This window comes from Dermacentor variabilis, unplaced genomic scaffold (genome assembly GCF_050947875.1).
Source record: "Dermacentor variabilis isolate Ectoservices unplaced genomic scaffold, ASM5094787v1 scaffold_12, whole genome shotgun sequence".
Lineage (NCBI taxonomy): Eukaryota > Metazoa > Arthropoda > Arachnida > Ixodida > Ixodidae > Dermacentor > Dermacentor variabilis.
Window position 1 is genome coordinate 14,449,713 of NW_027460280.1, and position 13,079 is coordinate 14,462,791.

At 50.7% G+C, this 13,079-nt stretch overlaps 2 protein-coding genes across 8 annotated transcripts in view; one reads left to right on the forward strand and one right to left on the reverse strand.

The window, feature by feature from the left end:
• The window catches only part of LOC142566053 (uncharacterized protein ZK1073.1), a 434,522-nt gene that overhangs the window by 373,248 nt on the left and 48,195 nt on the right, over window positions 1-13,079 (reverse strand). For 3 of the 7 annotated variants that reach the window (XM_075676779.1, XM_075676777.1, XM_075676776.1), the window contains exon 2: window positions 11,754-11,789. The exons of the other annotated variants lie outside the window; for them this stretch is intronic. In XM_075676779.1, the coding sequence (XP_075532894.1) occupies window positions 11,754-11,789 (36 nt within the window). The remainder of the gene's footprint in view (window positions 1-11,753; window positions 11,790-13,079) is intronic. 7 annotated transcript variants of the gene reach the window in all.
• The window catches only part of LOC142566054 (uncharacterized), a 114,923-nt gene that overhangs the window by 66,602 nt on the left and 35,242 nt on the right, over window positions 1-13,079 (forward strand). The gene's annotated exons all lie outside the window — the stretch shown is intronic.

Sequence of the window (13,079 nt, forward strand, 5' to 3'; positions counted from 1 at the left end):
TTGAAAATTTTGTGTCAGTACTCCTCTAAACCTTCCTATAACTGTCAATTTTAAAGCGAAGATGTTTGTAGCTAGGGTTCCATGCATATTTCGTATCCGTATGGAAACCTGCGAGGCCAAAAACTATCATCATCAGCGATGGCTGGTGCCAATGCTCCCGCTTTCGTCGTTGTCGTCTTCTTCCACAGCACGCTCTGTTGTCGCTCATCATGCCAGTGTTCCCACACTGCTCCTTACTGATCGCTCCTCATGGCAATCGGTGCGATTATTATTTTTTTACGAGGGTTAATGCCTCAGGGCATACAGGGGTTGGGATGCGGGCGAATAAGGATAATTAGATGAATGAAATAAGATTTGGAGATTTTATAAATTCTAGGAAGGACGGATAATGTGGTCCCTGCGTCGAAGCAGTATAGCGGCTAAGCTTATGCGGCGAAGGTCCCGCTGCTGCGAGGTGCTGGAAGCTAGTCCGTTTAAACGCAGCTTTCGCTCTCCAATTCATTGCTGCAATATATCGCGACATGAAAACACGAACCTATATAAAGATTGCATAACACGAATGAACACGAATGTATAAAAAATCTGTGTGCGTGCCTTTCGTTAAGGCGGCAACCGATCAAGACAACAAATATGTTCATATCTTTGTTCAAAATTGTGTGGTAACTCTTTCTTGTGTGCTACACAGCTTCACTGGCCATCCACCTTCACCGAATCCAATGGTGTATGACTTCATTGTTTTCAGAGCGAAGGTGTCAATGATTAGGATCTGGTGTATCGCTTGCGAGCGTAGATCAATAATTTTTCATAAGCGGGTCGATACCGCAGATAGTGCAATGCCAGGGCGACCCGCGGCGGAGGGGAACTGGGTGTTAAGCACTCCCAATACGAGGGCCAATCTCGAACATTGTGCAATACCGGGCCCACCTGCGGCGGAGGTGAAGCAGGCGTTAAGCACTCCCAAACGTGAGCAGTCCTTAAGCACTCCCCATACGTGGGACCATACCGAAGATAGTGCAATACCGGCCCGACCCACGACCGAGGTGATGCGGGTGTTAAGTACGTGGGCCGGTTCCGAAGATTGTGCAATGCCGGGCGGACCCGCGGCGCAGGGGAAGCGAGCCTTAAGCACTCCCCATACGTAAGCCGATTCCGATGGTAGTGCACTGCCGGGCCGACCTGAAGCTGAGGTGAAGCAGCCGTTAAGCAGTTCCCATACGTGAACCGATTCCGAAGGTATTGCAAAGCCCGATCGACCGGTGGCGCACGTGGGAGGCGTTAAGCGCTCCCCATACGTGAACCGATTCCGAAGGTATTGCAAAGCTCGGCCGACCGGCGGCGCAGGTGAAGGGCGTTAAGCACTCCTCATACGTGAACCGATTCCGAAGGTATTGCAAAGCCCGGCCGACCGGCGGCGCAGGTGAGAGGCGTTAAGCCCTCCCCACACGTGAACCGATTCCGAAGGTATTGCAATGCCCGATCGACCGGTGGCGCACGTGGGAGGCGTTAAGCGCTCCCCATACGTGAACCGATTCCGAAGGTATTGCAAAGCTCGGCCGACCGGCGGCGCAGGTGAAGGGCGTTAAGCGCTCCTCATACGTGAACCGATTCCGAAGGTATTGCAAAGCCCGGCCGACCGGCGGCGCCGGTGAAGGGCGTTAAGCCCTCCCCATACGTGAACCGATTCCGAAGGTATTGCAAAGCCCGGCCGACCGGCGGCGCAGGTGAGCGCTGTTAAGCCCTCGCCATACGTGAACCGATTCCGAAGGTATTGCATTGCCCGGCCGACCGGCGGCACAGGTGAGAGGCGTTAAGCCCTCCCTACACGTGAACCGATAAGGTATTGCAATGCCCGATCGACCGGTGGCGCACGTGGGAGGCGTTAAGCACTCCTCATACGTGAACCGATTCCGAAGGTATTGCAAAGCCCGGCCGACCGGCGGCGCAGGTGAGAGGCGTTAAGCCCTCCCCACACGTGAACCGATTCCGAAGGTATTGCAATGCCCGATCGACCGGTGGCGCACGTGGGAGGCGTTAAGCGCTCCCCATACGTGAACCGATTCCGAAGGTATTGCAAAGCCCGGCCGACCGGCGGCGCCGGTGAAGGGCGTTAAGCCCTCCCTATACGTGAACCGATTCCGAAGGTAGTGCAAAGCCCGGCCGACCGGCGGCGCAGGTGAGCGCTGTTAAGCCCTCGCCATACGTGAACCGATTCAGAAGGTATTGCAAAGCCCGGCCGACCGGCGGCGCAGGTGAAGGGCGTTAAGCCCTCCCATACGTCAACCGATTCCGAAGGTATTGCAAAGCCCGGCCGACCGGCGGCGCAGGTGATGGGCGTTAAGCCGTCCCCATACGTGAACCGATTCCGAAGGTATTGCAAAGCCCGGCCGACCGGCGGCGCAGGTGAAGGGCGTTAAGCCCTCCCCATACGTCAACCGATTCCGAAAGTATTGCAAAGCCCGGCCGACCGGCGGCGCAGGTGAAGGGCGTTAAGCCGTCCCCATACGTGAACCAATTCCGAAAGTATTGCAAAGCCCGGCCGACCGGCGGCGCAGGTGAAGGGCATTAAGCGCTTCCCATACGTGAACCGATTCCGAAGGTATTGCAAAGCCCGGCCGACCGGCGGCGCAGGTGAGCGCTGTTAAGCTTTCCTCATACGTGAACCGATTCCGAAAGTATTGCAAAGCCCGGCCGACCGGCGGCGCAGGTGAGCGCTGTTAAGCTTTCCTCATACGTCAACCGATTCCGAAGGTATTGCAAACCCCCGGCCGACCGGCGGCGCAGGTGAGCGCTGTTAAGCCCTCGCCATACGTGAACCGATTCCGAAGGTATTGCAAAGCCCGGCCGACCGGCGGCGCAGGTGAGCGCTGTTAAGCCCTCGCCATACGTGAACCGATTCCGAAGGTATTGCACTGCCCGGCCGACCCGCGGCACAGGTGAGAGGCGTTTAGCTCTCCTCATACGTGAACCAATTCCGAAAGTATTGCAAAGCCCGGCCGACCGGCGGCGCAGGTGAAGGGCATTAAGCGCTTCCCATACGTGAACCGATTCCGAAGGTATTGCAAAGCCCGGCCGACCGGCGGCGCAAGTGAGCGCTGTTAAGCTTTCCTCATACGTGAACCGATTCCGAAGGTATTGCAATGCCCGATCGACCGGCGGCGCAGGTGAGAGGCGTTAAGCCCTCCTCATACGTGAACCGATTCCGAAGGTGTTGCAATGCCCGACCTACCGGCGGCACAGGTGACAGGCGTTAAGCCCTGCCCATAGGTGAACCGATCCCGAAGGTGTTGCAATGCCAGATCGCCCGGCGGCGCAGGCGAGAGGCGTTAAGCCCACCTCATACGTAAACTGATTCCGAAAATACTGCAAAGCCCGGCCAACCGGCCTGCGCAGGTGGGAGGCGTTAAGCACTGCCCATACGTGAACCGATTCGGAAGTTGTTGGAATGCCCGCCCGATCGGCGGCGCTGGTGAGAGGCGTTAAGCCCTCTCCGTACGTGAAGCGATTCCGAAGGTAGTACAATGCCGAGCCGACACGCGGCAGAGGTGAGGCAGGCGTCAAGCCCTTCCCATACGTGAAGCTATTCCGAAGTTAGTGCAATGCCCGGCCGCCCGGCGGCGCTGGTGAGAGGCGTTAAGCCCTCTCCGTACGTGAAGCGATTCCGAAGGTAGTACAATGCCGAGCCGACACGCGGCAGAGGTGAGGCAGGCGTCAAGCCCTTCCCATACGTGAAGCTATTCCGACGTTAGTGCAATGCCCGGCCGCCCGGCGGCGCTGGTGAGAGGCGTTAAGCCCTCTCCATACGTGAATCGATTCCGAAAGTATTGCAATGCCGAGGCGACCCGCGGCGGAGGTGAGAGGCGTGAATCCCTCCCCATACGTGATATGATTCCGAAGGTATTGCAATGCCCGGCCGACCGGCGGCGCTGGTGAGAGGCGTTAAGCCCTCTCCATACGTGAATCGATTCCGAAGGTGTAGCAATGCCCGACCGACCGGTGGCGCAGGTGATAGGCATTAAGCCCTGCCCATATGTGAATCGATTGCGAAGGTAGTGCAATGCCGAGCCGACCCGCAGCGGAAGTAGGGCAGGCGTTAAGCACTACCCATACGTGGGCCGATCCGTGGGAGATGTGCAGTTCGCCAAGAGTAGTTTTTTATTATTACATGCAACGAATGCAAAATGCGAAAGTCAAATGACGCTGAAACGAAAGAGGCTGCAGTGTTTTATGGTAGACGAAGCATGAGAGTGTAGCTGAAGCTTTTCGAAATGTCATTCAAATTACGCACCGAAATGGTCCTTGTGCTGGATTTTAGTCTGTTTCGTGCCGTGTTTTGATCTGATGAATTACATTACGTGTCTACACTGTGGTATAAAGGTTATAGAAAGGGATAAGATGCCTCAGAAAGGCTGACCGACGTTTCCATAGGTGCACCTATCTTCGTCAAAGGCGGCCTCTTCATCCTCGGCGTATTAGCTTTAGAGGGTTAGTATAGTGACGTCACGCACGATTGCTGTCGGTGGCGGTTGGTTGTAAAGGAGTAGACTTCAAAGAGAATGAACGTTGTCGTTTGACGTCTGTAAGCGTGGTTTCTAGGACGAGGGTACTAAAACGGGAGAGTGGGAAGGCGGGGACAAAAGAAAAGAAAGTAAAAAAGGACGCCAAGAGAGAGAAAAGAACAAGAAAAAAAAGGCATGAGAGGTGTTGGGGAAGTGAGAGGTTAGGAAGAGTCAGGGATGTCGCTGACAGCATGTTTGGTGGCATTAGCAGAGCCGGTCAGGCGGTCAGTGCGCGAGTAACAAAAAGTCCCAAAAATAATCAGTTCAAAGAACGACTTGAGTAGCGTAGCAGCAATGCATCGGGTAATGTTCAGGGAGTTAAGACGGCCGCAAGGAGTCTGGGGTGCAATGCATGGGGTAGCTGGAAGGAAGCGGCATGGTCTTTCAAGGGACGTTAGCCCCTGTAGCTTAACGTAGGTGTCGTCACGGTGGTATACACAAGTGGCGATACCCTGTGTGACTGAGGCGCCGGGAAAGGTATCCTAACGTCTGGCACATTGGAATGTGTTGGTTAGGGTGTTTCAAGAAAATATTATGAAACAGACAAAAAAGGGGGGCCTAAACCTGAATAAAAAATAGGAGAGTGACATGAGTAAATGCGGGCGGGGGCAGGTGTACATAGGAAAAGGGGTCGTACAGTTGATGTACACGTAAAAACATGAAAGAGCATATGAAATTGAGTAATAGCCTGGGAAAAATTCGAAATGGAGGAATAGGTGAGGTTAAGAATTAAGGTTACCTGGTGGCGCCATTTATTTTGTTCCTTGGTTGATGATATGAGAATTTCAGATTTAAGCTACAACTTTTAAAGATTCTATGTTGCCACATGCCAAATAAGTTCCCGTCGGGTGTAGGCACTTAAACTTCTGTATGAGGTATGATTCCGTATATTTCCTCTAGCGAGGCGAACGGAAATTTGTGTGTAGTATATAGAGCTTTGCTTTGTCGAATATATGACCATGTTCATTGAAGTGGCTGGCTACTGCTTTATGTAAATTATGTTTTGTATCTGCGCGGTGACCGTTAAGACTGATATCAATTCGTTGTCCAGTCTCACCTATGTATTGTTTGCTACAAGCGGCACATTCTAGACAGTAGACTACGTTGTTTTATGTGCAGGTGAAACTCGAAGTTACCTTGTGTGAGTAACTGTGCGAGTCCAATTACTCACACAAGGTAACTTCGAGTTCGTGGAAACTTAGAATGTTTAGAAGCTTTAGCTTAAATTCGAAATTTCATACCATCAACCAAGGCACAAAACAAATGGCACCACCAGGTAACCTTAATTTTTAACCTCACCTATTCCTCCATTTCGAATTTTTGCCTGCCTATTAATCAATTTCCTACACTGTTTCATATTTTTACGTTTTCGTAAACAGTACGACCCCTTTGCCCATGTACACCTGCCCCCGCCCGCATTTACTCATGTCAGCCTCCTATTTGTGATTCAGATTTCGGTACCCCCCTATCTTGTCTGTTTTTATTTTATTTTCTTGAAACACCCTCAGCAACATATTCCAAAGTCCCAGAGTTAGGATACCTTTTCCGGCGCCTCAGTCAAACAGGGTATCGCCACTTCTGTATACCACCGTGACGACACCTACGTTGAGCTACGGGGGCTAACGTCCCTTGAAAGACCATGCCGCTTCCTTCCCGCTACCCCATGCATTGCACCCCAGAATCTTCGCCGCCATCTTAACTCTGTGAACATTACCCGAAGCATTGCTGCTACGCTACTCAAGTCGTTCTTCCAACTGATGTATTTTTGTACCTTTATGTTACTCGCGCACTGACCGCCTGACCGGCTCTTCTAATGCCACAAAAACATGCCGCCAACGACATCCCTGATTCATCCTAACCTCTCGTTTCCCCAACACCCCTCCTCCCTTTCTTTTTCTTTTCTTGTTCTTTTTCCCCCTCTTGGTGCGCTTTTTTTCCTTTACTTTCTTTTCTCCGCGCTTTCCCACTCTCCCGTTCTTGTAGCCTCGTCTTAGAAAGCAGGCTTACAGACGTCAAGCGACAACGCTTACTCTCTTTGAAGTCTCTCCCTTTACAGCCAGCCGTCACCGACAACCACACGTGACGTCAACATAATAATCCTTTAAAACTAACACGCCGAGGATGAGGAGACCGCGTTTGACGAAAATAGGTCCACCTATCGAAACGTTGGCAAGCCTTTCTGAGGCGTCTATCCCTCTTTATAACCTTTATAACACAGTGTGCTATTCCATCAGTCAGCCCCGTTCTTGATTTTGGATTACGTGTTGTTAGGAATGGCCGGCCGGGGTGGCAACGTGCCAGCTATTTCAGTCCGCTGCACGTGCTTCGACCGACCCGCGGTGGCGGCGTCCTTCAGAGAACGAGCGAGGACGAAAACGCTAACCGACCATGCGCCGCGTTTGGAGGATCGGTGAAGACAGCAGGGCTGGCCACGTTTGGCGCCCCGTGCATTGTTGGTTAATTTGCCGGGTCGTCATGGTCGCTCTGCGGCAGGGGGAGCCACCCTGGAAAAATGGTGCTTTGCGGTACGGGGGCCCCAGGATTCGTCAGTTTGCTGTACAGGAAAGCAAACTGTACAGGAAAAACGCAGCTCTGGAATTGAGCAACGCCGGCTGGGGTCGGGCGTGACCATCTGACTACGGGGACGCCAGACAATGGATACTACGACGACTGCGCTGCAAAGGTCCTCTGCCCTCGAGACAGCACTGAAACCTGTGCGGCACGTGTGTGTGAGCCCTCCTCCTCCGAAAAGGCGTTTAGTTTGCGATGACTTCGAACGATGACGTCGAACGGCGTGCTTATAAGGAGCGATTGTCGGCTGCTAGAGCATGCTTGTCGTCGTGCTCTGTGCTCGCAATGTACTCGAGAGCTGTGTGCTCTATTGCTGTATGCTTCTTCTTGCGGACTCCATTTGGGAGTCACGCTAGGCTGTCGATGTATGTCTTGTTTAAGATGTAAATAATGTAAATAAACCCTGTTCACCTAGTTCCTCCCAAGTTCCTCTCTAAGACCTTCAACTCCTTCAAATGGTGGCAGCGGCGAGATCGTCCGACAACTCCTACATCTGGTGGCAGCGGTGGGATCGTCCCACGACTCTAATAACTGGTGGCAGCGGTGGGATCATCCGACAACCCTTACAACTGGTAACAGCGGTGGGATCGTCCGACGACTCCAATAGTGCATAATGTGCCAGTTCTTCAATTATTACTGTCATTATGATACGTTAGTATCAATCTTATGAATATCTCAGTGACGCGCTTAAGTTGTGCTCTGTATAAGTGTTTTACTTGGACATGAGTGCGTTGTATTGATCACATGTACTGTCCTGCGAAACCGTAATATTGCATTCACTGTGAACTGGAGGGCTGCGATGGCCCGCTTTACGTATTTATATGTGATAAACGTGCTTCTGCGCATGTACGCAGTTGAAGTATTTACGAAAGGCCGAGCATGGTCAATCGCCTCATCACTCACTAGCGCACCACACCATTCGCTTTGCAAGTCACCGTTATGGCTCGAACATGTCGCGATTTTCTTGGCCACTTTGTCACGCAATCTCAGCAGACTTTTCCAGTCAATGAAAACGGCTTCGAGAGTGTTGGAAACAGCCAACCCGTGCTCGGGCAAAATGCGTTCCAGCCGGCGGCTCCGAACAGCATTGGCGGGCAGCCACGTCTTCTGTTCACTAATTCGGGACGTTACAGTCTCCGGCTATTCCAGAAGAATAATCGGGTTTGCTCGGAGTGATGTTGCATGATTAGTACGTCCATTTGACGTCGTGAATTTGGGTGGTATGGTGACATTGCGTGACAGACATGCCTAGAGGGTGCGGCCTGACATTTCTTTAAAATTAGCAGAGCACTAATGACTACAAAGGCATACAATCGAGAAAAAAAATTTTCTCTTTGGCATACTCATGCATAATTACTGCGCACATGTCTTTTAAAATGGCAAATTGTTACGGTTTCGTGGCGTCTCGTGAGAAACCATCCAAGTTAGCGCGTCCGTGACCAATCGCTAATGGCAGAAATGGAATAGAATCAAAGCGGAATAAGTGATAGCGCGCAAGTTTGGCGCAATTATGAACTTGGTATTATGGGCCTGGTGTACTCCTTGCCTTGTAAACATCGCCAATAAAGGAACAGGCAGAATGTGTGCCTGTTAGTACACTACGAAGTGAAAACTGAGGCGCGTCGTGGCTCGCCAGCTTGAGCAATTCTAAATGGGGAAGAACAGTTATTTTGACTGGAATTCCGTGAGCGGTGTGCGTATGCCATTTGACTCCGTGCCCGATGTCAATAGACAACCGTTTTGCGTACTCAACATGCGCAATTTCGGTAGGCCACGTTTGCCGTCTTGTAACATTTTTCGTTCGTAGTATGCTCGGTGCATTCCTTTCGAGTCTGTTATGCTCCGAGTCACGGCTCAGATGCGCCGTAGAAAGAAAACTTGGTCGCCTAATTCTGAGGCCCTTTCCACTTTTGAAATGGTGCGCTTCACTGCAGAAGCAATAGTATACTGACGCATATCTGTTTCTCCCATACAAATGATCTGAAATTGTTTCTTTCATATGAAAGCCCATTCATTGCCAAGATGATTAAAGAAGCAAGTGGTGAGTGTTGCAGATATCCTTGCTTTCATATGGCTGGTCTGGCTGGGCTGTTCGTAGAGGACAAAACTCCAAAAGACGCACTTATTGTTTTTGTGTATCGAGTGCTGTATGAGTGCTAGAACAATGCCCCTTACACAAGCGCAGCTACTGAACACAGATACTCCTCAAAAACATGCTCAGCTCAAGAATGGCGCTTCCTGTCTTATCTAACTGCTGTAAATACTCTCTACGTCTTTGCTGTTCTTTAGCGAAATGTGAGTTCACTCCTCAGATGAAGCTCCAGAAGTTCTACTGAAATTATGCAACTCTCGGCGACTGTTCTGCAAAACGTGAGTGCAACAACACCAAGGTTCCAGCGCATGTGCAGACCCGCCTTTGAGACTGCTGCGGTTCAGCGAGCGACTACGCTCGGTTTGCACGGAATGCTTAGCCAAATATTGAAGGGGCATTCGAAACGGCACTTGAATTACCGTTTATTTTTTTGTGCTAGTGGTAGCTGCCGACTATTCGAAATACCCGGCCAGGTAGCCTTGACGGAAACTCTATTTTTGCGACATTACGAGTGACTAGCACCTCTTTGGAATAAAAAGCTGCATCGAAACATTTTTGAGCGTAGATATGTAGAGACCAATAAAAAACTTGGCCGAGATGTTGCTATAAAGATGGAATCACCACAGTAAATAAACTTAGGAGTGGAATGACGGTGAGGGGAACCACGGTTGTTCATTGTTGCAGTTTGTGCGCAGCGACCTATGCGGTAGTGGCTGCGGCAAGGCTAACAACAAATTAATGCAAGAGCCCGCAGTAAACAGCATCAGTGCTGAAGGCGCACTGGCTAGTCTTTGTGTTCCTTCGGTGGCTGTGAATGCTTTGTTTGGGGCCTCGCCAAACGGTGCTCAAACCCACATGGACACAACATCGAAAGCCGCATGCAAAGCAAAACAATGAACCCGCTCTCGGAGAGCCGTGCAGACTATGGTGGCAGATCAGGTTAAGTTGTCGCGACATGACCTCCATCGACATGCGCTTCAAGTTCATTCTGGTTAACAGAAAAGTGATACACGACGAGCTAAGCAGTGCCTTGAATTGGGGAGACTATTCGGCAAGCGAGCGGCTCTCGCATATGCAATTTGTAACCCTTGAAATTCGAGAAGCTCCATTTGACATAGAAAAAGTGTGGTCATGCAGAAGCGAACAGCACGCTCAGCTTTCTCTCGTTTTTGACGTAAATGCCGTGCTTATTGTCGACTGCTAAGCCGATCAGCCCTGGACTACTAGACTTGCAATTATTATTTCAACTTGAAAATGCAGTGGCTGTAAAGGGGGTCATCGCTGTCTTTCAACAACTGTGCTCCCTGCCCGAGGCTTGATCCAACCTCAAAGGTTACCATAAGGGACTTGCAAAACATCTTCCTTGTTGACTACTCAAGACCAGTGATACAAAGCGGAAAACGACTGTGTTTGCAGTGCGAGCACCTTAGCCTTCCACATTTTGTACACTTCACTTGACGCGTCATCTCGAATTGAACATATGACTTCGTCGTCAACCTTGCGACAAAAATAGAATATGCCTAATCCCGGCATGACGGTCGTTACACAAAGCGGGTAGTGTTTTTCATTGCTGTTAATCCCTTGCAGTTTATTCACGCCATTGAAAACGCAGGCGGATGCGATACGGGGAACTATACGGGGAGCGATAAAATGGCGCTATTACCGGCCACATACAGCGGTTGTATAGAGGGGCAGTAGAATACACGGGGCAGGAAAATGCTCACGCTCGTTCCTACAAGGCGTTTCACGTAACTTGAGTCAACCTTTAAAAATTTGCAAATTCCACGCAGCTGGGCCGAAACAAGGCAGTGTTGTTTGCCGTCGCTTGGAGATAATCTGGTTGTTCCTTTTTTCGCACTCCGCCTAATGAGACAGTATTAATTGATTAATGAACTGTTCCATTACTATATTTAGTTGAAAAGTGTCAATGAGAAAATTGTAGAGCGACGTGAAAAGCTCCCGATACAGCTTTCTGCCTCAATACGTGCTACATAAAAGTGTTTTTCCGAGCGTGAAAGAAGCCCGCGAATGCACGGATTCGAGGGCCTCTTTCACGCTGGGAAAAACACTTTTACGTAGCGTGCATTGAGCGACAGAAAGCTGCATCGGGAGTTTTTCGTGCCACTCTACAATTTTCTCATTGACACTTTTCATCTAATTATAGTAATGGAACAGTCGATTAATCAATTAATGCTGTCTCATTAGGCGAAGTGCGAAAAAAGAAATTATCAGAGTACCTCCAAGCGACGACAACCAACATTACATTAGTTCTTTCTAGCTACGTGGCATTTGCATATCTTTAAAGTTTGACTCAAGTTACGTGAAACACCTTGTATAGTCGCGGCTGAAGTTCTGCTTAGTGAAAAAAAATCCAGGCAGGAGTTTATTGCCATTAGCTCGTATAAATGGCGACGCCTATAAACTTTGGTACGCACTGCTTGCGTTGTGCTTCAGGCCTAGCGAGTTTCACGGGCGTAACAACCAGGCAATCGCATGCAAGGCGCAGGCTGCCAAAAGGTATTGGAAGTGCTCACATTGCAACTAACTTCCTCATACACGGTCCCTAGTGCCTACAGGAAAGAAAAGGGAGAGAGGAGGGGGTTAGAAGAGCATCCACAAGTCCTTTTCTTGCAATGGCACATACCGCAAGAAACGGAACAATTAATGCAAGCATCTTATTTCAATGAACCTCTCGTGGCGATGCCGCCGTTGGACAGGGCGCCGCCACCCTGTCACAGTGAGACATGCCGCAACTTAAGCAGCTGTGTACTCGTGCTGCGTGCGAATGCTTGCAGTGTATTCAGCGCTATTTTTCACAGCGTACACACACTGAAAGATATCGCGCACAATAATTTTCATTAGCACCAACAGCACCATGTGACATGTAATAACGTCGACTGCTGTTTGCCCCTTCGCAACAACAGGATGCCAAAGCTGATCTGTATTATTCACATACAATGAAATGGAGCAAGTCTCAGTGAAGTAGGTTATTTATAGCTACCGCGAGTCCGAATCGAGATTCCCTGCAACGGGGTAGCGTGTAGCATTTTTTTCGCGCGCATGTTTCTCGAAAAAGAAAGCTTAAAAAGACGCCGGTAGCAATGATGACTTGTTATGAGAAACCAATCGTGAACTTGGCGACATTTGTTGCACATAAGGCGCGGCGAGAGTCGGCACGTGCCCTCGGCGTGGCTTCACTGCGCATCCGAAGCGAGCCAAACGGAGCCATGGGAAGCCACCGGCGTCGGCTGCTATCGCCTTTGGAACGGGGAAGTGACAAAGAGTCACCGAGCAGGTAATCCATGCACGCTCACCAGTCTAACATTTTGCCTCATGCTTAATCCTTTTTTTCTTGAAACCTCTACCTTGTGCGTCCAATGGCTAGCTTTCCCCACTCCCCGTTCGACATCTCTTGCAAACCCCGACTGCTGACCGGTTAATGGTTCGATCCGCTTTAAAATCCAGCGATGCTGGTGGAAGAAGGACGTTGGCTACACTAGTGTCGAACACCTTCGCGTTCCATCAGGATCTGTCCAGTGAGGGTCTCCTTGTGCGCGCCTGTTGCGCGTATATGTGCGTCCTTATAGGCAACCCGCTCGGGCCTCGAGTGGCAAAGCCCTTTGCCGTAGACAGCTTCTCTTTCTTGCCCCGCGCTCTTTTCTCGTTTCTGTTCGAGCTCCCCCAGGTGTGCAACCATGACCTCCGAGATCGCGCGCGCCGGCAGGTTTTGCTCCGGCCCGGCTGCCGAGAGGAGGCGCTGCTGGCGAACTCGGTGTCGGGGCCCCGCATGAAGGTAGACGCGGGGATTGTTCTCCAGCACTAAGATTTGACGAAGCTGCGGAGGAACACGTTCAGAGACC